We start from the raw sequence: 25,303 nt of genomic DNA, 5'->3' as shown, positions 1-25,303 counted from the left end.
GCATGCGGCTGGATTTCAGAGGGATGAGTTAAGTCCGAGTGCTGTAGAAGCAGACTCGGTATAGACTGGAGTTTCTGAAATTTTAGTCACCTGGGGACCCAGTGAAAAGTGCACATTCTGAGCAGTGGGTCTGCGTTTCTAACAAGCTCTTAGGTGATGCCCTTGTTTCTGGTCTTCAGATCACACTCAGAGGGTAGACTTGTGTTTACGGGAGTCTGGAAGAAGAGCCACTGGGGAGTTAAAGACAACAGCAACAAGGAAAAGCATGATTTTGTTTTTCTTTCTGAGCACGTTCATAGCCAGAGGGAGGCAAAGAGTTGAAGTAGAAATTAGAGATGTAAGATAGTGCTGCTAAGCAGAGAGGAAAAAGAAGTGGTGGGGATCGTCCATCAAAAGAATAGAAAAGGGGAAGAATTAAGACCACAGATGTAGAGGTACCTTTGAAGAGGAAAGTGAAAGGAAGGAAGGAGGAAAAAAAGGCAGCAGGTAGGTGATTTTGGAATTGAGGAGGAAACTTGAGAGAACTCCTTTTCGATGGCGTCAGTGTATTTGCACTGAAGCCAGATTAGATCATTGCCACTCCAGAGAATACTGGAATCAGGAGGGGGCCTAGAATTGGGGTAAACCACAGCCACTCCTCCTATCAGGCTTTGAAGATATATGTTGTATTGGTATTTGTTATTCAAATGAGATTAACTTGAATATGAAGCATTGACTGCTTTTTTTTTGTTTATTTCAGGATACCTAATTTTTTGATAAGATAGTTGTTTCACAAAAATCCTTGTAAACATTAGCCTGATTTACCAAACCAAACTAATTTTGGAAACAAAAGAAATTAATAGGGTTCATTCCATAAATGCTAACATTGTTATTTTCAGTGAATACGGCACAGGTTTTGAAATATAAAAGACTTTTAGTATCTAATAATTCTGTGGCAATTAAAATTTTTTTTGATCACCAGATTTCAATATTGAAAACTCAGTATACATTCTTTCTTGCATGAGTGGATCAAGAAACTTGGATGGCTAGAGGATCCAAGAAATGTAGGCATACCAACAGCCCATGTGGGTATGGGAAAAATATTTTTATGAACTATTATTCTACAAGTGTGTATCCAAGCCGATCAATTCGTATCACTTTCTCTGACGAGAAGTGAATTGCACATACAAATGGACTGCCGTCACAGCTGTGGACTTCCTAAATCGCAGAACGAATTGAAGAGTATGATAAGTACTTGTAGATTCATGGTGTCAGGCGCACGAAAGATGTGCTGCTGCGTTTTACTGTCAGCTTTCACATTTGTCTTCTTGGAGCCGTGACTTGTTCCTCTGATTGGAGATCGCGTTTCTCCTCCTCAGGCAGCAAGTTCACACTGGTACATGTGCACGTTTCTGTTTTATAAAGAAGTCACTTGAAACATAATCGTGCTTTTGAGATCTTAACTGCATGTTCTGTTAAGCCTGTATTCCTGCTCTTCATTGAGTGTCTATAATGGACTCATGTTTCTGTCTTGTTGCTGTCCTAACTGCCCCTGAAAAACAAGACACCGAAACCTAACGTGTCCATTTCCAAAGCAAGCATGAGGATTGCACTCAGTACTAACTGTGTGAATGGATAGTTGGCTTTCATATTTACATATAATTGATTATGTGTCCCTTTTGGCTTTTAGATTCTACTGAAAAATATCCTCACTTGAAGGTAAAAACTTTTATACTTTTATCTTGATTTTTTTTTTTTAATGAGGGTACTGGGAATTTAGCTTAGGACCTCATGCACTGCTAAGCAGGCACTCTACCACTGAGCTAGACCCCCCCCCCGAATTATTACTACAGATTGTATCAAATGTACATTATTAATCGGTTTGTTTCAAAAACCATTCAGCCTGCAGTTGGAGTGAAAGATTCTGTTCCTAATAAAACAGGAGAAATGAAGAATTTACAAACATTCAAATCAGGTAAATTTTGCAATACAAATTTAAGTCTGAAGAGAAGTACAGTCTTCTTATTCCTAATTCCTTTTATTTCTTCAAATTTAATTGAAAGATGACATAAATGCGGCAGATGTTATTATTGGTATCCATGTTTGAAAAATATATATAAGCTTAAGAAATAGACTTTTAAAATGTCAGCTTTGACTTGGATGTTTCTATTGATGCTGGGAGACTAAAGTGCTCAGCTTGGAGTCCCTATACTTCTCAGGGATTCTGAGAGATTGATTATTAGGTTCTAAGATTTTTCCAGAGTTTTAAAATGCTTAATTGAATTCTGAACTTTATGTAGGGTAAAGCTTCACTTGCTAACATGTCAGTCATATTTCACTTTATTTCATCTAGTGCTATCACATTGATGATATTTATTTATTTCTGTATTTATTTATTAATGAAGGTCCTAGGGATTGAACCCAGAACCTTGTGCATGCTAAGCATGTGCTCTACCACAGAGTTATTTCCCTAGCCCAAAGGTCTTAAGCCAACTGGATGTTTTGATTAGCATGCTCTCTCTCTCTCTCTCCCTCTCCCTCTCCCTCTCTCTCCCTCCCTCTCTCTCTCTCTCTCTCTCTCTAAGTGGTGTCTTTGATTATTAAAAATGATGGAAGTAATTAGTCCTACCTTAATGTTTGGTAGATACGATCTTTTAAAACAATAATCCTAAAAGTTTTTGGATTTAGGATATTTTTTATACTATTAAAAATTATTGAGGATTCTGAAGAACTTTTAAGTGGGTTGTATCTATTGATGTTTAGTATATTAGAAAATAGAACTGAAAAATTAAAAAACAAGCACACACAAACATTCCATTAGCCATTAGAGCTATGATGTTACCACATGTCATGTGTCTGGAAACCTCCACTGCACACTTAACAAAAAATGAGAATGAAAATAGCATTCAGTATTATTGTGAAAATAGTTTTGACCTCCTGGACTCCCTAGATGGAGGGAACATGGGGCTTCAGGGCTTCTCAGATGACACTTGAGAACTGCTGTTTTAAACAGGGTTCATGGGTGTGAAATAATAAAGGAGCCCTTGTGATGAAGTGGGCTTTAAAGTTCACTTATACATTTCTTGCCTTTTTTTCTTTAACTTGTCTTAAAAAGTTTGAATCTGACAACTTAATTCTTTTTAAAAAAGGAAAACATTTTTTGTTATATATTTCCTGTCTCGTGGCACTCTGTACTCTTTGGACCTAGTTTGTACCTAGATTTACCCTATTTTTATATGGAAAAAATTAGTCACTCAAGGCTATCCTTTCTTATATAAATTTATGATGTTTATCCACGGCTTAAGGTAAGAATTCTGAAGATATTGGTACATTGAGGAAAGACTGTCTCATTGTAATTTAAGTAGTACCATTCAGTAAAAGTTTCCTTAAAGCCCACGTCTCTAGGACTCAATACTGTCATGCATATTTAAACGTCCAGTAAATGGCTGGTTAGACATACATTTTGTTAATGAAAAAATTCATATGTTGAAGAATCATAATTATTCCTAAAGCTCTTATGGAATATTGACTGTTTTATAGAGAGTGATGAGTGAATCCAAATTAGTAATACTAGAAAATTAAACTTAGAAACAAGAGACAGTGGTTCCCTATATGAACAGCAATGACATGTAAAGTACAACCAGCTGGGAAGGAGCAGTGTGTTTGGGGGAGAGGAGGGCGTGGGGCTGCGGACGTGGGGCTGCTGCTCTGGGAAGAGAATTTGTAAAAGTTTGTATTGTTATTCACATTCTAATAAGTGGAAACTTTGTTTTCAGGTTCTTCAGACTGGGATTCTACTAGTCTGAGCCTCAATAATAAGGCTGGTCAAAGAGCCAAGCATTTGAAAGTTGACAAATGTCCGTTGGTATCACAATCAGTGACCACAAACCAGTCAGCACCCACAGAACTGAGGCAGACGGCCCTGGTAGATAAAGACCGGGTGAATATTGGAGCCGTGTCTCTGTCAGAAAATGCAGCGCTCCGTGGCCTGTGTGAGTCACAGCTGCCAGAGAAGAGAAGCAGCAAAGAAGGTAATAAAGCAGCATAGAGAACTAGCCATAGTCTACCTGTGCGTGGCTTCACCACACTCCGACTTTGCAGAAATCATTTTGTGGCAGGATCTCCTTTGTGTTTACTCCTTTTATGCAACCTACAACCAGACAATACCTTTTGGCATGACATTTACATTCATCCTCTGACCAAAGCAACATATTAAATAGCAAAGAGAATTAGGTGAAAGTAAGTTCGTTCAGAGTAGTATTTAGCACACTCCTGAGAGTGGGTAGGAGGATGATGTCTAGAGCTTTGTGAGTAGTTGGGAAACCTAGGTGGACATCCAAAGATTCCCTTCTCAAAGTATGGTTTCTTAGCTTTATTTTTATCTAGCTCTGAATTTATAAATATTTGTTATAGCTATAGTCAGTGTAACTGAAAAAGCACCTCTGCAACTAAATATCAAAGTATTTCTAGTATATTCTCTGCCTTTCTGTATTTTAGAAGTGGCTTTCCCAGCAGTAGTGGCAGTCATTGGATTTTGCTACACAGGACCTCCTTCTTAACTGTGTCCACACAGTATATCAGCTTGTTTTATTATTTTTAATGGATTGATGGGTCGAAAAGGATATTGGTTTTTAAGGAGTGCTTTATCACTTAAAAATAATATATGGGATATCAATTCTAATTCTTCTAGGATACCCAGTCTGTTGATTAACCATATCTAATATGTGTTCTACTTTATATACCAGTGAATTTAGTGCCTTAATCAGTGATGTAATCAGAGCTGTAGTAATGTCATACAATATTTTTTCTGCTCCTATAGTTTTATCTTTTCTTTCCTTACCTGCAGAATTAATGTTGTATTTACAAAAGATTCTCAGTTATCTCCTATAGTAGTGACTACAAGCTCTAAACTCAAAGTTTTTCTAATAAATACTGTTTATACACAGATACTTTTAAGAGTTTGTCCTCTACAGCATGGGAGCAAAGAGGATAGACATGTAAAGAAATAGTTTACAGTTCAGCTGGTGAAGACACACTAGAAAAATCTGTGAGGTACCAAGGTAGCTCCAAGGAAAGAGATCCCTGTGTCTCTGTGGAAAGACAGCTGCAATCAAGGAGGACTTCACAGAGCAGCTGAGTCTTCAAAGAGGAAAAGGAACTTGTCAGAACAATAGAGGGAAACATTTCAGGTTAAGGAAAGATAAAAGCATAAAAAGTAACCGTAATTTTGGAAACCACGAATAACATTGCTCTTGAAGCTTGGTATGTTGTTGAAAAGGTACTGTTAGGAGGGGAGAATAGAGTCTATCGTGACTTTGTATATTTCTACTGTATTTTTAAATTTTGTTTTATTTCTCTTTGTTTTGTTCATGTCTGGTGAATCAATTTGTGAGTGAAACTTTGAGATGTTTGTATGCCTTTATCTGGTAACATCTAGTATTTCCCAAATAGTTTGTTGAAGTTTTAGATAGTTAGAAGTAGTTCTTAAAGAAGTAAATATCCAGCTAAAGATTAAGCTTAATTTAAACTGTCAATTGATGAAACGTTTATGTTTTTATAAAGATGATGCCTTTTATCTAGCCGTTCTAAGTAGTGAAGTTTAACTAAGCATATTCATTTTTCAGCAGACCCAGACTTCCAAAGGGCAGCTGAGGAAGAGCAAGAAAGACTTGATGGGAGTGAAAACAACCTCTCACAGGTATGTGAAAATGTAAATTTAAGCTTCTGGTTTGTATTGTTTTCCGTGCTTTAATAACACAGTTATTCAAATTCAAAAGAAATTGCCTTTCAGACTAGACTTTTAGAGTCAATAAATAATTATTTAATGTTTAGTTTTGAATAGCATTTTATCTAATTACAAAACTTAAAGTATTGTTAGGATCTATAGCAATTTATAGTTAAACTTTATCCTTGGAATTGAGGCAAAAAACCTTCCTGAGTATTGTTTACTTCTTCCATTTTTATAACTTCCACACATGATAAAGAAGGTGATATCAAATATTAAATCATGTGATATAAGCAGTTGAAATTGTAACTAATATAGCAGTGATGGCCACCGAGTTAGTTTCATGTAAGGAACAGTCATTCCCAGTGGTCCAAAATTTGCAGTTTCAAATTGCAAGTCATTGATGCCAAGATGAAAGATTTCTTCTGTCTTGTGATCTCTATGTAATCGATTTCAGAATCTACAATCACGGAGAGAATAGGGGTCATAGAGTCAACCCAACTGCCTAGTAAGAGAATCAAACCTTCCAGGGTTGGACCTTTATTGTTAGGGAAGAAACAAAAACTTTCTAATTTATTTCATTTCAGGGTAGGAAACCAGTAAATATTATTAAAAATGCTTTCATTCACTCTCACTAGTGAATGTTAGAGTATAATATAACTCAGTGGATGCAGAGAATACATATTGAGATAGATCACTATCATAGTATATCGTTTGCATTAAAATTCAGGAATTTGTTCCTCTTTCTGATTGATGTTAATTGATTTTGGCACCTAATAATTTACAGTTTGCTTATTCTCCAGTTATTAGTCCTTTAAAAAAATCTTTACATGCACTGGAGGGGCTCACTATTTAAAGTACGAGAGGTGAAATATTTTTTAGTGAGGAAATCTTTGTAATGTTAAAAATCTAATCTCTAATAATTCTTGGTAGATTTAACACGTGTGAATTGTTTAGTTCAAACAAACAGTGACAAAGTTAGGTTTCTGAGTTCCTGTTTTTCTCCTATTTCAAGGGTAAGGCAAGTTATGTTTCACTTCTTAGTTTGTGAGTAGCCCAACGTAGATTACGAAGTTTGTTAAATTTTAATTATTTTCTAATTTTTCTTTATCTGTACTTGACTACTTAAGGATAAATGTGTTTCACAAGCACGTACTGTGAAAGAAAAGAAATCTGAAGATCAAATCAACCAGATTAATCTTTCACTTGTGCATCTGCAAAAAACGCCTAGAGAACCAGAAGTGAATAAGGAAAATGACAGAAAGGACGTACCTGTATCTTCAAAACATTCTTGTGTGGAGAAGCATGAGGACATGTGGGTCAAACAAGGCAAATTCGACTGGAAACATAATTCAGAATTTATCACAAAGAAGTCAAACCAGAAAATGAGTAAAATCCATGAAAAAGGCAAAATTACTTTTCATCGTAAGGGAGTGCCGCTACCTGACAACTCTGAACTACATGGTGACTTAAAGGAACTACCTTCCAACGTGACAGATAATACATTTGATTTTGAGGAAAAGGATGCACCTGGAGCCTCTGTCGCTATAGGATTCCAGGCAGTCTCTGAACACAAAGAGCCCAGTCTTGAAAATGTTTTTGCATCTTATTCCAAGTCTGAGTCAAGAAAGTATGGTTGCCAGTCATCTTCAAAACTTTATTTAAATGAAAATAAGTTGGATGAAAACGATAAGCCAGACACTGAACACGTTTTTAACAAAACCAAGGAGAGTTTTCGTAATGACAGAGAAAATGAAGTAAGGAACCGAGTTCCATTTACAGTGAATGAAGACCAAGAATTTGCTACAAAAAGAAAACCAAAAAGGAGCCAAAATACTCACTGGAAATCAGACATTGGACGTGCACCTCAGGTAAGTGACCCAAAAAGCCTTTTTGGTTTGTGGCTTGACCTCTCCAGTGAGATGAAACACATGATTCAAATAGAAAGTCACAATATGTCTGCTGTTTCAAATACTTGTAAGAAAACGAAACCAATACAAGACCAGCTCCAGAAGCCATTGCTTGCAGATAACTGCGGTGCTAGTAATTCTAAAATCTTGGACCCTGAATTAGGAAATGTGAGTTCTTCTCCATCAAATGGTAACAGAACATCCAAAGTATATCTAAAAGAGTTACACCAAGATATGGAAAGGCTTAACAATGAGGTAGGCATGTTACAAGTAGAATTCCTGGCTTTGGAAAAAGAAAATTCAGCTTCAAAAAGAGGTAGAGGTTCCTTTGCTACTGCTCTTGTTTTTTTTCTCTATATCAATAATCTCTTCCATTCTGATCCATACTTGATCTGATTTTCCACTTAGGAAAATAGCCTATGTATAAAACGGGGTCATCTAAATATGTAATTGTGTAGAAACAGACTATTTCTGCCATCTAAATAACAGGAACTCAGGGAAGCATTTTCCTGGGTTTTGTTCCTTAATCAACCTAAGTCTCTGTGCCAGTCTTTCGTATGAAGTGGGAAAGTAATTCAGCTGTGTGCCACGTGACCTTCTGAGCCGGAATAAATGCGAGTGAAATAGCTTAAGAAATATAATAAGCTCAAGGGTTTTGTTTTTTTGTTTTAATCTATTGGCTTAAATGTAAGTTGCACATCCATAGAATGGGAAGGAAGCAGTGACTGAGAGAAGGGATATATAAGCACGTGCTCTCACTAAACTGATCCGTGTGTTGTGCGTTAGTGAGTGCAGGCTTCTCTGTTTTACTGATCACTGGACACTTAGAATTCCATCATGGCCACTTTGAGATATTCTTAAGAATACATGTGCTCCCACATACTCTTGAGTCACCACTTCCGGGTGTTTCTGTTGAGGCAGACACTTACATTATATTATTTAATAAAATGTAGGAAGTTTTGACATGTATGATTCTATCATATAGGTAGTATGAACCCTCAGCAAAAAAAATTCAGTATTTATCTCCAAAGGAGAAAACTTGAGTTTTGAGAAACTTGAGTTTTGAGATGCACTGAATTTTTTTTAGTTCTAGTAATAGATTTTTAAAATGTGTGTGTTCTTTTGTGTGAGGTGCAAAGAGTGTTAAAGATGGAAATCTGAAGGTGTTCCCCTTTAATAGAAAAAGGAGATGAGCCCTGCCCCCAACTTTGCCGAAGTCACACTTATCTGATCAATTTGATGTATTTATTTGGTAGCTTATTAGATTTAGTGTTACAGAATTGTATCATCTCTTTTGACACCGTAAAATGCTGGGGAATACTGCTTTAGGGAACTTGGACAAATCACTTAACCTTTCTTGGTTGTGTTCCTGTTTTCAGTAAACAGTGGGGCTAAGGTAGATCTCTCATTACTCCTATGCCGTCTAGCTATAAAATGGCCATGGTTATTGAATGTGAAATTGGGAAGCATTATTCCTTCTGCAGAATTCCACACTAACTGGCAATTCATCAGTTTCACTCTGCTCCTTTCGGTAAACATGGGTTTATATGTTTTATTAAACACCACATTTTGATACCCCAGGATCCAAATGAAACAAGAATTATAAAAAGTAGTGGGGAAAGGATAGCTTTAGCACAGAAAGAAGAATGTTTCCTTTCTGTTACTGAAGCACCAAGGTTCGACATCTTCTAAATCTGGCTGTTTAATACAAAATCTTGGTGGTAGACAGAAGAGGACAAATTTTATGCCTTTGTCTTTCTATTTCTCTGTCTCTGCCATTCACATGGGGAAGAGTGGATGTAAGAGCACAACATTCAGAAAGTCCTTTTTGAAATTTTGGAAATTCTGTTTCTTTTCCTCAAACAGAAAGAAGCAGAATTTACAAACATTCCAATGACTTGAAATGATAAAAATTAAAATAAGCACAAAAATATCTTAATCAATTGAAATCAGGGCAAACTCTGAGTCAAATGATAAAGTGAATGATAACAAAGTCTTTATAATGAATAAAGTAATAATTACCCTTTGTATCAAACTTTCACTGAAGGTTGAAGTAGAAGAGAACAGGAGCAAAAGTGGTGAACTGAAAGGATCAGAAACCATATGTGATGGCAGCTATCATGAAGGATTAACTCAGCAGAGGAAGAGGGGAAAAACTGATGACCAGCGGTTTCCTGCTCTGCAGAAAGGAGATTCTGATAGGTAAGCCTGTATCAGTATTCAGCAGTAGGTATTCTTTTCCTAGATGTTGTTCAGAATTTCTTCCCAGACTCATCTCTCTACTTGCTTCCATATATTTTGTACTCTTCCTTCCAGGTTCCTAGGACACACCTAAATGCCATGTGCCTAATCTTTGTGCTCACATTCTAATCTCTTAATCTCTTAAGTAGAATAATTTCCTCCTGTCTCTTTTGCTCATGATTCCTGTTTATTTCCCCTCTTCTGTAAAGCCTTCCTCATGCTCACTTTACTTTCATATGTCAGCTCTTGCGTATCACATTGTATCATAATTGTAAATCTGTCTTTGAAGCAAGAATTTGTGTTTCCTTGCATATGGTTGGCACTTGTTAACCATTTTGTGAATTAATAAATGATTGAAGATGGGTAAGAGTTGGAATTTTACAAAAATTGGTTTTTTTTTAATTTGTCAGTAGAATTATATTTTAAAAATAGGCTTTTTTATGGATTGTTTTAAAGTAGCTGTCCTGGCTTGCACATGAAGGGAGTAAAGAATGAAAGTGGAAAACGGACATTAAAAGCATCTGTGACTTCACGTGTATTTGCGAAGACTGCCTCGCTGGCTGGTGGTCTCCTACACAGGAATGACAACAGCAGTTTAAGTGAAGGAGATCAAGGTTATGGCAGGTAAAACCTACAAATTCTTTATTTCTAGCTGAAGACGTATTAGCAGTGATTACCTTCTCTGGAAATAGAACAGCAGCATATAGTGCACAGGCCAAAGCAAGAGGATTCTCACCTGTGTCGGAGGAACTCTGCCGAAAGGCTAAGATGAGGACAAGTGCCTTTGACCGGAAGTAGTTTCAGTAATACGTCCCCAGGGAAGCCGGGCTGCAGGGAATCAGTGTGAACAGCCCCTCAGAGGACATTCCCTGGGAAGGCAGGAGAGGACTGGGTGATAAGTGAAGGGGAACGTGGGGCTCGTGGGGGTTCCCTTTCTTTTTTTAATGATGAGATGATAGTTTGTAGGGGATGTCTCTGTGCTGTTGGGTGTGATTCCATAGAAGACGTGTTTTTCAATTTAACTTTGTTTGAATTTCTGATACTAGAAAGTGTATTGATTGTACTGTTATCTTTAAAATACTGTAGTAAAGTATTCATGTATGGTATTGTTGTAAGGCTTATTCATTAGTTCTGAAGCGTAATATTCTTACACAATTGAATATGCAGATAATGACTTCAAAGTTACACCATTGTCCATAGATTTTTTAAAAATTGTATACTCATAATGACTATACAAACACTTAGGCCATACTGAATAGGGTTTAATCATTCCTTGATGATTCTAGATTTTATAGTGTCCTTGACAGTATCATCATGAGTGGCTATGATTTTGTATGCTATTACAAAATACCAGATTATATTAACTTAATATTTGTTTAGATTCTAGGAAGAAGGGGAAGATTTTGTTTATATACGATAGAATAATAAACTGTTAACAATCTATCACAGATGATTACTTTTGGATTACTAAGTTCTAAATTAAAAAAGCCATCATGCTCCATAAGGACCTGTCAAATGCATGAACAAACAGCTGAATGGATAATGAATGCCCGCTGATTAATGTCTTTAGCAAAAGCAAATCTTTATTAAAAGTAGATTTCCAGTATTGCCTAGGTCTAAAGTCTTTTTATTTTTAAAAAATAGGTGTTAAGATTCAGAAATTATTATTATTATTTTAACATTTTTTTATTGAATCATAGTCGTTTTGCAATGTTGTGTCAAATTCCAGTGTAGAGCACAATTTTTCAGTTATATATGAACATACATAGATTCATTGTCACATATGTTTTTCACTGCGAGCTACCACAAGGTCTTGTGTATATTTCCCTGTTCTGTAGAGTATAATCTTGTTTATCTGTTCTACATTTTGAAATCCCAGTCTGTCCCTTCCCACCCTCCTCCCCCTTGGCAACCACAAGTTTGTATTCTATGTCTATAAGTCTGTTTCTGTTTTGTATTTGTTTTGTTTTGCTTTTGTTTTTAGATTCCACATATGAGTGATCTCATATGGTTTTTTTCTTTCTCTTTCTGGCTTACTTCACTTAGAATGACATTCTCCAGGAGCATCCATGTTGCTGCAAATGGCGTTATGTTGTTGGTTTTTATGGCTGAATAGTATTCCATTGTATAAATACACCTACCACCTCTTCTTTATCGAGTCATCTGTTGATGGACATTTAGGCTGTTTCCATGTCTTGGCTATTGTAAATAGTGCTGCTATGAACATTGGGGTGCAGGTGTCATTTTGAAGTAGGGTTCCTTCTGGACATATGCCCCAGAAATTATTACTTATAATTATACCTAGACATAGAATAATAATAGAGATTCATTTACTACATTAGTTAAAAATGCTTAAAAGTAAATATTACTTTCTTAGCATACTGTGAAATGCAAGTATTGAAGCCCGATTGCCTGGATTGGAATTCTGGGCAGACATAGGGGCTTCGACAAATGACTTAGCCTTTCTGTGCCTCATTTTCTTCCTGGGTAAAGTACCTGATGTATTACCTACCTCCCAGGATTGTTGTGAGGATTAAAATGTCTTTAAGACACGTAAAGTGCTGATAATAATGCACAGCAGTTGCACACTAAGTCCTCAAAAAAGCTGATGTCATGGTTATTAGAAAACGGTTTCTTTCATATAAGGACTTAAGTAATACTTTCCAAATAGGTTTTATTGCCATGAAAGCCAGTTTTTATTGAAAAGGACAACAACAAGAAAATCCTGGTATATTTTTTCCTATCAAATAATACAAGTAATTTTATGTTCTTCCTTTTCCTTTCCTTGTCTGCTTGATTTAAATTTAATACTTTGTTAATAATATAATTGATATGCTTTCTTTGTCCTTTAATGTTACTGTTTCCATTTTTTGTTTAATCCCTTTTATTGAAAATTATCAATGCAAAGGTTTTATATAAAAAAATAGATTTACATACTTCTTGTATTTTCAATATTTAGTATTTGGCTTAAAGGAATTGCTTTTTTCTTTTTTCAGGTCTTCAAAGAAAATGTCTACTAAAAAGGACAAGGTATAGTAAGATATTAATCAAAAATATTTTCCTGTAGTAAAAAAAATTTATAAAAGATAGAGTGGAAAAACAGAAAATCCTCCTTTGTTGTAGAGACATTTACTTAAAAATAATTTAGAAACATTATTGATAAAGTTAGCCTTCTGACGAAAATCAGTTGTTTGGAGAATTGTCTGTGTTTTTGCTCTCATAAAAAGATGGATATTTATCACCTCTGTACACTGAGCGTATTTTACAACTATGTTGGAGACACTGTGAAATAGCATTATTTATTTGTAGGTCACAGAGCAGGTGAATTCTGTGGATGACCTCGATGACTTAACTCTGGCACCGGAAACAGCTTCTGAGGATCACAAGTCGCTTTCCCCTAATTGTAAGAGTACCCTGAGGCTAATCGAACAACTTGGCCCGGAGAGTAAAGGTAGGACCCCCATATGACTACACAGCCTTTTTAAGTATCTCGTGGTAACCTTTGCACACCTAGTACTGCCCCAGGGAGCACAGCTCCGTTACAGTCCGCTGCGTCTCAGAAACCTGCTTTGTGTCCAAGCAGAAGCAGACGTGTTGTGCGCTGCCAGCCGGGGGCTGTGACCGTTCCCACTCCCTGTGCTTTCTGTTGACTCTGCTGCTCCTACGCCTTCACCCAAGGTCAGGGTATCACTGCTTCCCTCCTAGAACGCTGAAATCACCTCAGGATTTTCTTCTCCGCCGTTCCACCTCCTGGAACCTTGGTCTACGCCGCCAGCATGATTACTAGATAGTTTTTAAAATTCAGGTCTTTGTTAACCTCCTTGCCTAAAATCCAGCTCCTGCTTCTCGTAGCTCCATGGTTAAAGGCCACAGTCCTCTGGCTTCATCTTGTTTCCTTTTATTACCCTTCTTTCCACATGAATTTTAGAATCATCTTGTCAATGTGAAAAAAAAAAAGTCTGCTAGTGTCCTGGAAATGAGATGTAGATCATGTTGAATCTGTAGATTAATTTGGGGAGAATTGACTTCTTAACAAAATGGAATTTTTAACCCTGAACAAAGTTCATTTCTCCATTTACATAGGTCTTCCTTGATTTTCTCAGTAATATTTTAAGAGTTTTTAGTGTCTGGGTCTTTCCATCTTTTATGTTTACCTGTATTTCTTATTTTTCAGTGCAGCTGTAAATAGTGTATTTTTACTTATTTGTTTGTTTCAAAATACTATATTTTAAATTTTAGTTTCTGATGATAGAAATATAGCTGATTTCTGTATACTGACTCTGTGCCCTCCAACCTGGCTGAACACATTTATTAGTTCTAGTAGCCTTTTTATGGATTCTCTCAGATTTTCTACATAACCAAAGGTGGTCAAGATTTTTCTTAAACTATTGTCTTACTAAAGAGAGTTCACATTTAAGACTTGCAGCCAATAAATACATTCTCTGTCACAGCTAATCAGCTCTGTCAGTGTTGCAACAAGTGTAGCCATAGACAATACACAAGTTAATGGACATGGCTGTATTTCAGTAAAACTTTATTTACCAAAGCAAGCAACCCAGCCCACAGGTTGGAGTTAGCTGACTCGCATCATGTAATCGTATTCCCCGCTGATTAGCAGACACTTTTACCTCTTCATTTCCCATCTAGATGCCTTTTGGTTCTTTATTTTGCCTGATTGCACTGGCTCCAGTACAGTGCTGAATAGAAGGAGTAAGAGAAGCCATTCCTGTCCGGTTCCTCACCTTCTGGGAAAAGCGTTCCGTTTTTCACCATTGCGTATGGTGTCAGCTGTAGGGTTAGCACGGATCTTTGTCATAGTGAAGACGTTCCCTTGGTTCCTAGTTTGCTGGAAGTTTTTATCAGGAATAGATGCTGAGGTTTGGCAAGTGCCTCTTTTTATCCACTGACATGATCATATGGTTTCTTTTTTAGTTTGTTAATATGATGAATAACATTGATTTTTACGTGTTAAAACAGCCCTGCGTTCTTGGGATACACCCCACTTGGTCGTGATGAATTTTCCTGTATTGTTGGATTTAATTTGCTAACGTTTTGTTTAGAATTTTTACCTCCATTTTCATGACATTAGTTTTCTTTCTTGTAATACCTTTGTCTGGTTTTGGATTCAGGGTAATGTTAGTTTTATAGAACGAGGACATAGTTCTTCCTCTTCGTTTTTCGAGGAGACTTTGTGTGGAATTGGTATTAAATTTTCGTAAAATATATGGTAGAATTCACCAGTGTAACCATTGGGACTGGAATTTTCTTTGTCGTAAGGTCTTTAAATAGGACTTTTGTTTTGGTTTTTAAGATATAGGGCTTTTTAGCTTATTTGTTCTTTCTTAATTGAGCTTTTGTAATTTCTCTCTTTCAAGGAATTTTACCCACTTCATCTGAATTGTCAAATTTATTTGCATAATGTTCATAATATTATTTTGTCATTCTTTTAATATCTGCAGAGCTTAGAAGAATGTCTTCCATGTTATAGATGCTCAATATCCATTTGTTCAATATATGGATGAATGAATGTGAAAATGCACAGTCCTTTATACACAAAAATTGCTCATATATTTTGTTTCTATGTTTGTTTTCTTCCTAATGCAGATTCTGATAGGTTATTGAAAATTGAGGATCCAGTTCATTCATTCAGATCAATAGAACTGAAAGAATCTGACTGTGCACTACTTACAGGAAAAATTAAAGAAATGGAAAATAAGGTGAACTGGCTACAAGCAGAGCTGTTGAAAACAAGAGAAGCAAAATCACAGTTAAAACTTCAAAATGTGGAGTGGGAACGACAGCTCTGCAGCATGAGGTACTGAATTTCTTGGTTTTAAAGAAATATTTGAACTCTATATTTACTTTAATACTGTAGGTATGTAGGAAAAGTCTTAAGATTGCTAACTTACCTTTTGGGATTTTACAGGGGAGAAAATTTCATTAATATTGTGGAATATGAGACTCTTGGAAATAACAGCTATATATATATACACACACACTCATTCTATATTTCTTTAAAAAAATCTTTGGTCCTTATCTCTCAATTGTCCTCCAGAAAGTTTATATTACTTTACATTCCCACTTGCAGAATTATGAAATGACCATTTTTCTCAAGGCAGAAACTTTAAAAAAATTTATGCAGTTTGACTCTTAACATATGAATGGATGGACTAAAAAGTGAAGTGGAAAGTGATTACTGTTTAGTTTATTCAGCATCTCTCTCATACAGAGATAAGATTAGTTCAAAGGTCTGTGCTGAAAGCATGGGTTACTCTTTATTTCTTAATTACTTAATAGGGATCCTGCCTTGTACCAAAAGGGATTTAAAAATGATTTACTAAAATAAATAATATTCAACAAGGTAAGTTCAAAGTGCTGCAAAAGAAGAAACATAAAGTGTAGGGCATCAGGGAGTAGACTCCCCAGCCTCGCCTTGGATTATGCTAATTAGTGGGTCAGTGTTCTGGAAAAGACATCTGCGGATGTTACCTTCCCCTGGAGATCATGTAGGAGTCCCTGTAATATCTCATGAAGTTGAAATTTTATTTCTTATGAAATTATAAACCTGTTTCTAAATAGCAACTTCTCTTTTAATTAATAACTAAATTCTCTGTCCTAATGAAGGAGTAATTTATGACTATGTGGGGGGAAAGGGTAATTTTCAATTCAAACCTTACTGAATAATTGCAAATTTTCTTTCCTACACTATTGACCAGAGTTACTCTTGACTGAAACTCAGTAGCATTATGTCTTTTCATTGCTACTTTTCAAATATATATATATATATATATACACATATATATAGTCTATGAAGAGATTGAAGTGAGGAATTTAAAATGTGAGACTTAAAAATGAAAAAAAAAATTGAGAACATAGAAATTCCATTGGGGTAATAAATCAGCATGTGAAGAACCAGATCATAAAATGAACTTTTTATTTTCTAACAAAATAAATTTTAAGGTAAGCATATTTCACTGCAGATTAACATTAGAACAAGAAACAAAGAAGAAGAAAAATGCTTATATATTATATGAAAACACTAAGGATGACTTAAAAAGAAAAGAGGAAGAATGCAATGAGCAAGTTTCCGCGAACCAAGAACTTGAAAGCACTGCCCGGGCACTAGAATGCAAACGGAAGAGCATAAGGAATAAACCAAACCAGGTAAATTAGTCTTAGGTGAAAATTGCGTATCTCTAACACTGTTTCATCAATATTATTTATAATATTCTTTTGAATTTATCTGTATTTTCATTTAAAACAAATAAAAGTTATCTCATCCTAAACATGAACTATGACATTTAGAGCTTAACTTACTAATTTCTTGATGTTCTTGGCATCTAATAGATGCTCTGTGTCTTTTCTGAATGAAGGAATGGAAGTTAAATTGAGCTTAATCATTAACATAAGGATTGACGGTTTTGGTCCATTCAACAGAGTAACAAGTCTAATTCAAATCCATGTGTTAATTCTGGCTTTTTGAAGTTAAAATCCAGGCTGAATTGCCTTGAGACTGTGATGGAATTGGTTAAATGCCTTATAAAGAAATTTTCTTTCACTGGGATTTCAAAATTTGTAGATACCGACAGGAATATGCAGAATAGATAAACAAGATTTTACTGTATAGCACAGGGAAATATATACAAGATCTTGTGGTAGCTCACAACAAAAAAAAAGTCACAATGAATATATATATGTTCATGTACAACTGAAAAATTGTGCTCTCCACTGGAATTTGACACATTGTAAAATGACTATAACTCAATTTAAAAAGTGTTAAAAAATTTTTTCTTTCATGATACTGCATCCCTTGTGTTTTTGCTCTGTGATAAATTTAGCTGTCATATATATTAGAATTTGAGTTATTTATGTGCAGTAAATATCCCTGTGCTTAAAAAGGCTACTTCTTTTTAACAGTTTAAAAAATTTTTTGTTTAAGATTCCCCTCCTGAGCTTTTTTTGACTTTTTTTCATGGTATAAAACCCCAAACCTAATGAAATATGTCTCCAGGTTTTAGAAGAGCAAAATGATGCTCAGAGACAACTTTCTCGAGAGCAGAATGCCAGAGTAATACAAGATGAAATCCTGGCCCGTCATCTTTCCCAACAAAAGGAGGCAGAAAAGACTAACAAGAAAATGAATGCTGAGGTATTTTCTTTAGTCATCTTCAAACATGTGTGTGTATGAATTTGTATACTTACATAGTTTAAAAACCAATACTATAGGTATAGAAAGTATAGAGGGTTTTAAAAGCCTATATATGTAAATATATTTTCTGGGGGTTTCATTTCTGGTTCATTGGATAAAGCAATATTTTGAATTCAAATCCATTTGCCTGCAAAAGTGACATAGTGACATTCACGATGGCCTCATCCGAGGAGAGGCTGTTCATATTTCCTATAGGAATTGATGAACTTTCCATGATCTCAAAACTGTTGCTACTAACAGCAGGCATTCTAGTTTCTGGCAGTGATCTCACTCCTTTGATAGATGAATGGAGAGGTTACTTTATCATTTCCACTGATGGTAAGGAGGAAAAAGTATAGCCGGTTCAGAAACCATAGTCTGGGTGTCGTTCTCCTACGTGTGATAAAAAGTAATGCTCTGCTCCATGTGGTATGCGATTTCAGTACAAGGAGCTTTTGAATATAGTGACATACCATAATCTATACTTAGTGATAATTTATTGATCAGTATTTTATTTTTAATAAAACAGTTCACTGTATTTCCCTGCTACTTCACATCCATTACTGTTATAAACACCATGAAGAAGAAATAAAAATTATTGCAGAAGCAAATAGTCTCCTGGTTTTCTAAGAAGAGCTCTGTAAATTTGAGCTTCTTGACCTTTAGTGTATTCACCATTAGGGAAGTAGAAGGCTTCTCTTGTGTTTCTATATTTGTCCTAGAGAAGTAGTGTTGGTTTGGTGTAAGAGTCAGAGAGTCAGAAGACCTGGGGGAAACCCTGCAGCTTGCTTGTGTTTTTAACCCTTTATTCCAGAATTGTCACAGCTAACTGAGTTAACTGATGTTTGTAGACGTGCTTAGTACAGTGCTTAGATTTATCACTTATCCGTAGATGTAATTCTTATAACTCGCTCTAAAAATGTTAGAAAGGGAGAATATTTATGGAGTATTCTCAGGAAAATTTTTTTTAGGAAATTTAACCTGTCCAAATATATACAGAGCTAAGGCTCTTACTTTGGGGGTAGCTGTAAAGGTTAGATGTCAGACATAATTTTTAAGTGTAGTCAGATTTATTCATTGTTTATTTTAAGCCTTTTGGGTTTGTTGTATTTCAGAGAAAGAAAGGCCTTCCCAGTTCTGAGCTTCTTAAACATCCTTTTGTGGTTTCTTTTTTACTTTCATGGATTCACTGTCTTTAATTAAATTTTTGAACTTTTGGGGATTTCTGCTTGTTTAAAGTTTGAGATTTGTATCCACCTTAAGTTCTTCCAGTTGGATACCCAGATATTGCAAACTTTTTGTTGTATAAACTTAGAGATTAGTCTTTCACTTCAAAGGAAATTATGATATGTCAGTTTATTGAGTACAGTTCAAAGAGTAAGAGATAAGGGGTTTCACTTACAGGACACAAAGGATTTTGAGCTGTCTGACCCAGAAGATAACAGCGAGGTGCTTCCTCAGCAACTTCCTGAAGCTGAACGTCAATTCCGTGGCCAAGAAATTGAGCTCCATCCCAGGAGAGATGCTCTTAGACCAACGACGTTGGTATTTGAATGTGTGCATAGAGACCGAGGCCAAGCCCAGCGTTCAAACAAGGAAACTGAATCCTTGTCTCAGAGCAAACAAGGGGAAGTCAACAGATACATTGGAAAGCAGGCATTCTTGGAGGAGAGAGTATGTGAACTAAAAAGCGAAAACGTGTTGCTTCGACAGCAACTGGAAGCTGCTCAAAGTGAGGCCACAAGTAAAAAGACAATACTTAATATCCCAGCGCCGTTTCTGGATCACCTGGGAAAACTTGAAGCCATGAGCAGACGAGTTCTGATGCTGGAGGAAGGAAACAAGGAGTTAATCGATGAATCCAGATGTTTAAAGGACAGACTGTATCAGTATGTAACGGACAGAGCAGAAATGGAAGTAAGTACCCAGAAAGGGAACTGACTTTCAGACTTCCTCAAAGAAAGTTCAAAGCAGTATCCAATGAAAGCTGAGTGTTGAAACTAGTTGAATATAAAAAATGTGTGGGCTGTAAATATGTACATTGTAAAGCAGCCTAAAAGCATGCCTTGTATCCAGCAAGCAAAAGTTAGGCCTGAGAGGTGCTTTACTTTGAGTAAAGATGCCGTGTCACCTGAAATTCTAAGAGATTAAGCTGTAAGTTGTTGACAGATACAGGCAGGTCTTAGTAATTTCCTCTTATACTGCCCAAATCATTTTAATCTTCCTGTCACCACATTTTAGTGTCGTGATGAAGCAGATAAATGAAATGCTCAGACCTAAAATGAGTATTTTGAAATTAAGATTCAGTTGGGTGAACAAAAAAAGTAAAAGAAAAAAAAAGAGAAAAGATTCAATTGTGTGGATTACCTTGACAGTCAAATCCAGATTTCCCAGATGAACTGATGTGTAAACACTGTATCTTGCAGTACTTTTCGTTCAGTAGCTTTTCATATATTTTTAGTTGATATAATTTTATTTGTATTCATGTCAACTGGAATTAAATTGAAATATTTCCATCTCAAATTATGTATTGTTACGACCTCGCCACTCCTTAAAGGCATCTACTTTTCATTCAGTCATAATTTGAGACAAATGTAAATTTTAGCAAAACTGTTTGACAGTCTCCCCTGTTCTATTTATAATTTACTTTGAACACTTTTTTTAAATAGTCTGCTCACAATTCTCACTTCAAGTCTCAGTTACTGTCATTTGGATGTAAGTTTGTCCAGTACAGAGGAACTGGAGCGCTCTGTGATGTACGAGTTTGGCATCGGGGTCCCATTTTCAGACTGAGGAGCAGCTAAGAGTCCTGAGTGGCAGGAAGGGAGTGAGTGGGAGGGGTGGGGGGAGCTGTAGGAGCTGCAGTCCAGGAGGCAGGGGAGGCCAGGTTGTCGCGGGTCCCCAGAGGCCATTGGAATAACCTCATTTTTATTGTGAGATAGGAGTCTGTTGGAAGGATTTAAACACCAGATTGAACATGTGAAGGACTCTGAACTTAGCCTCTAATGAGAAAGAGGGAGAGTGTTCCACAGTGTGGAACTTACCACCACTCATCCCACCCACACGCCCATTTCTGTTTGAGACTTCAGTGGGGGTAAAGCTTGGCCACTTCCTGGGAGGGGCAGGGAATGGCTGGTGGGGCTGCATCCATTGTCTAAGTTAACTTACTGTCAGTAAGGCAGGAGGGTCATGCCTTGTGTGTCTTTAATGAAATTTAGTAAACAGGAATGTGTGCCTGTGAGGAAAAGAAGGTGAATTGATGTCTGTGGGGATAGTTCTCAAAGTCCATATGTTGGAGTTATATATTATTAATGTAACTTAATGATAAGGTGACTTAAAAATCAGTAACAGAGTTCTCTCTTTAGGCCTGTATGAGACAGCTTCAGCAAGAGCTGACTGACACCCGAAAGAAAGTGTCCATGTTGGAAGCTTCCCTGGAGGTGACAGCACATCATCACACTAACTCAGAAAATGAGACACAGGACTCAGAGAGGAGGTCACATCAAGCTGCGAACCCAGTACGTGTGAAATCTAGCACGTCAGCCGTGAGTGCAGCGCAGAGCATTGCAGGACACTAGCTTCTCAGGGACAGCTTTCTTTTGTATCTTCATTATAATTACACTTTTATTATCTTTATAATGCACTTGTTTCTTAAACTTTGACTTTCATTCTGCCATTTCTTTATATATTTTTTCTTATGATATTTACCCTTAGAGAAGTTGAAAATTACACACCTTTCCCCACAGAAGTTAACTTTTTTTCCCTACTAAACAGTATTTTTTAGTGATCTCTCACCACGAGGCAAGGTAGATAAAATCAGAGGATAATGTTTCATGGCATGTTCCAGAAAATTGTCATAACGCATCTTCACTTTTGTGAATGGATATAGAATCTGTGTGTATTTACTTCATGGATTTCAGAATACCTTGTGCAGAAAGGTCATTATACTAACCAGTTGAAGTTAGACATTGCCTTCATTTTCTCTTCGTTTTAGACATGTTGTCAAAGCATGGAGGAGTTCAGATCATGAATGTACACCCAAAATAGACAATTAAGAAAATTGTCTAGATCCTGCCTTTGGATTTTTTTTAACTTTATTGAGATATAATTCACATATTATAGGGGGGATTGCATAACTCAAGTGGTAGAGTGAATGCTTAGCATACACAAGGTCCTGAGTTCGATCCCCTGTACCTCCTCTAAAAATAAAGAAGTAAAACCTGATTACTTTCCTGCACCAAAAAAAAAAAAAAAATCACGTATCATATAAGTCACCCATTTAGGATGCATAGTTAGTATCTCCTAGTATATCCAGAGATGTGCAGCTGTCACCACAGTCAATTTTAGAACATTCCCATCACCCTAAAAAGAAAGCCTGCATCCCTTGGCCATCACCCCCAGCCCGCCATCCCCCTCAGCCCCCGGCAGCCACCAGGCTGACTTCTGTCTCTATAGATGTGCCTGTTCTGGGTGTTTCCCATGGATGGAATCACATGCTGTGTGGTCCTTCATGATTAGCTTTTTTCATTTGACAAAACGTCTTCAAGGTTCATCCATGTTACAGCGCTTGTCAGTATTTCCATTTCTGTTTATTGTCAAACATTACTCGGTTGTGGGGCTAAACCGTTTATCTATTTATCAGTTGATGGACCTTTGGGTTGCCTCTGCTTTTTGCCTATTGTTAATAATGCTGCTGCGAACATTTCTGTCCAAGTTTTGATGTAAACATGTTTTCATTTCTTTGGGGAATAGACTTAAGAATGGAAATGCTGTCATATGGGTCATACGGTAACTGTGTTTAACCTTTTGAGGAACTGCCATACTGTTTCCCAGGGTGGCTGCACCATTTAACATTTTTATCCACAGTGTGTAATTCTCCCAGTTTCTATGCATCCCTGTCAACACTGGTGATTAGCTCTCCTGGTGGGTGTGAACTGGCATCTCATTGTGTTTTGATTTGCATTTTTCTGATGACTGAGAATGTTGGGGATCTTTCCATGCGCTTATCCATTTGTGTATCTTCTTTGAAGGCCTGTCCAGGTTTTTGCTCATTTTAAAATTGGATTGTCTTTTTATGATTGAATTGTAAGAGTTCTTTTTGTATCCTGGGTGCAAATCTTTGATCAGATGTAGGATTTTCGAGTATTTCCTCCTATTCAGGAGATTGCCTTTTTACCTTCTTGATGGTGTCTTTTGAAGACTAGAAGTTTTTAATACTGATGAAGTTCAGTTAACCTATTTCTGTCTTTTACTGTCCTACCTAAGAAACAAGTGCCAGATCCAGTCATGAAGACACACACCTGTGTTTTCTTCTAAGAATTTTGTAGTTTTAGCTCTTTCATTTTGAGTTAATTTTGTATGTATTGTATGAGGTAGAGGTCGAATTTTGTTCTTTGGCTTGTGGGTATCCAGTTGTCCCAGTACCATTTGTTAAAAAGACTATTATTGTCTCATTCAGTTATTTTGACACTCGTATTGAAAATCAGTTGATCGTAAATGTGAGGGTTTCTTTTAGATTCTCAGTGGTGATGCCTTGATCTATGTCTGTCCTATGCCGGTACCAAGTCAGATGTTACGAGAACTCTTTCCGAGTCATCTTGCATAGTACCAGTTGTTTTACATAATAACAAAAAGTCAGTGTCATGGGGTATCTGTAACTACTTCTGTGGAGATCTGCTGCTTCCTGAAGGGGCCTGTGGCCAGCTTATGCCTTGCTGACTCTGACATGACTCTGTGACAGAAAGTAGGCTTGCAAAGATAAAGTCCATCCCTCGCCCCCATTCAGACCTTTTGTTTCTCACCCTTGCCTCCCACTTCACTCCAGTTTCCATCAAATCATGGTCACAGGATCTGCTGACTCAGTCTGCAATATACTTCATTATGTTGCACTCATTATAATTCATAGACTCATCCATAGGTTTCACTATCTAGAGGCAAAAGATTAAGCCTGGAAAAGATTAATTCAACTTTCCTCTTTGGAAGCCTCTCTAATCCATCATCTTGCGGTTCACGATCAAGTCCTCTTTTGGCTTGGTTCTTGTGTGTAACACTGGTGCCGATCTTGTTCTTGGTGTAGATCCTGCACTCTCAGCTCCCTGTGTCTACCTCCTTTTACTTAAAAAGAGAGATGCCTAGCTGTAATCTATAGCTGAATGCATAATTAATGAAATAAGTATTTCATCCCATCGAAGGAAAATTTTTCAAGAGTACAGCTGTTAAAAATTAGATAATATTCAATTAGTTTATCAGAAACAGATAACAGACTAGTAGTTTGAATTTCAAAAGTTCAAAGCCACTCTGTGTGATACGGAGAAGCATTGTGCTACAACATGAAGCTGAGACAGTCCTACCTTCCCTTACCAACCAGCTTTGAAGTCAGGTAAAGGAAAAATTGTATTTAATTTAAATACTGCCAAAGGACACTATACTTACGGTTCCATAATATTTTATTTTCTCTCTGAGGAAAGGAAAATGAAGAGTGAGTGCTAGATTAATAAATTCTCAAAGCTGCCTGTCTCTTAGAAGTTCAGTTAATTGAAATGAGGTAAAAAGTCTGATTTTGGTAAACTGACTGTTTCTAGTTATTTTTCAGTTATTAGACTTCAAATCCTATGTCTCCTTGCTTACCAGTCTTCCTTACTCTCAAAGTTGAGGGAAAATTGTGAAATACATGTCAATTTGTAAGAAACTGTGATTGGGGGGAACTCTGAAGTACCTTCCTTCTCACTAGTTCTGAGGTCTTTCTTTCAGCTATCTGCTGTTTCTTATCAGCACTTTGTCATTAGTAAGTTAATCTCAACGTTTGTTATATTCCAGTTTATGGGAGACCAATTTCTACTATGTTCAAGTTACATTTCTTACTATCGTTTTTCATCCACTTTTCTGTTCATCTGTTTTTGCCTAACAAACTCCCCAAAGTTCAGTGGCTTAAGTAAGCATTTATTTTGTTCACAACCTACACTTAGGAAAAGTGTGGCCAAGACAGCTGGCCTCTAATCCTCTCAGCTTCAGGTGGGGCAGCTCGAAGGCGGGGGGCTGGAATCGCGTGCAGTTTCATCCATTGATGTCTGATGGTTGATGTTGGCGGTGGACTGTGGCTTTGGTGGGGCGGGCAGGTAGACCACCTCCCCTGGAACACCTAAGCTGTCTCTGTGGCCTGAGCTTGCCCTCATGAGACTGGGTTCCGGGGTTAAGAGCGAGGCAGAAGCTGAACTGCCTTTTCAGACCTGCCCTGCAGTTCACTCGGTGCCCCTTTCACCG

General features: G+C 36.8%; 1 protein-coding gene across 10 annotated transcripts in view; it reads left to right on the top strand.

Moving 5' to 3' along the window:
• LOC135318481 (ankyrin repeat domain-containing protein 26-like) overlaps window positions 1–25,303 on the top strand; it is a 71,604-nt gene that overhangs the window by 34,651 nt on the left and 11,650 nt on the right. For 2 of the 10 annotated variants that reach the window (XM_064481734.1, XM_064481733.1), the window contains 14 exons: window positions 1,670–1,698; window positions 1,882–1,954; window positions 3,756–4,010; window positions 5,604–5,689; window positions 6,835–7,575; window positions 9,662–9,816; window positions 10,312–10,479; window positions 12,852–12,885; window positions 13,165–13,306; window positions 15,460–15,670; window positions 16,836–17,019; window positions 17,867–18,004; window positions 19,448–19,960; window positions 21,409–21,561. In XM_064481734.1, coding sequence (XP_064337804.1) covers window positions 1,670–1,698; window positions 1,882–1,954; window positions 3,756–4,010; window positions 5,604–5,689; window positions 6,835–7,575; window positions 9,662–9,816; window positions 10,312–10,479; window positions 12,852–12,885; window positions 13,165–13,306; window positions 15,460–15,670; window positions 16,836–17,019; window positions 17,867–18,004; window positions 19,448–19,960; window positions 21,409–21,561 — 2,882 coding nt within the window. The remainder of the gene's footprint in view (window positions 1–1,669; window positions 1,699–1,881; window positions 1,955–3,755; window positions 4,011–5,603; window positions 5,690–6,834; window positions 7,576–9,661; window positions 9,817–10,311; window positions 10,480–12,851; window positions 12,886–13,164; window positions 13,307–15,459; window positions 15,671–16,835; window positions 17,020–17,866; window positions 18,005–19,447; window positions 19,961–21,408; window positions 21,562–25,303) is intronic. The other 8 variants (XM_064481738.1, XM_064481735.1, XM_064481737.1 and 5 more) reach the window with 8 other exon arrangements.

This window comes from Camelus dromedarius, chromosome 33 (assembly GCF_036321535.1).
Source record: "Camelus dromedarius isolate mCamDro1 chromosome 33, mCamDro1.pat, whole genome shotgun sequence".
NCBI lineage: Eukaryota > Metazoa > Chordata > Mammalia > Artiodactyla > Camelidae > Camelus > Camelus dromedarius.
Note: the sequence above shows the minus strand (reverse complement) of the source record. Positions and strands in the feature narration are given on the sequence as shown.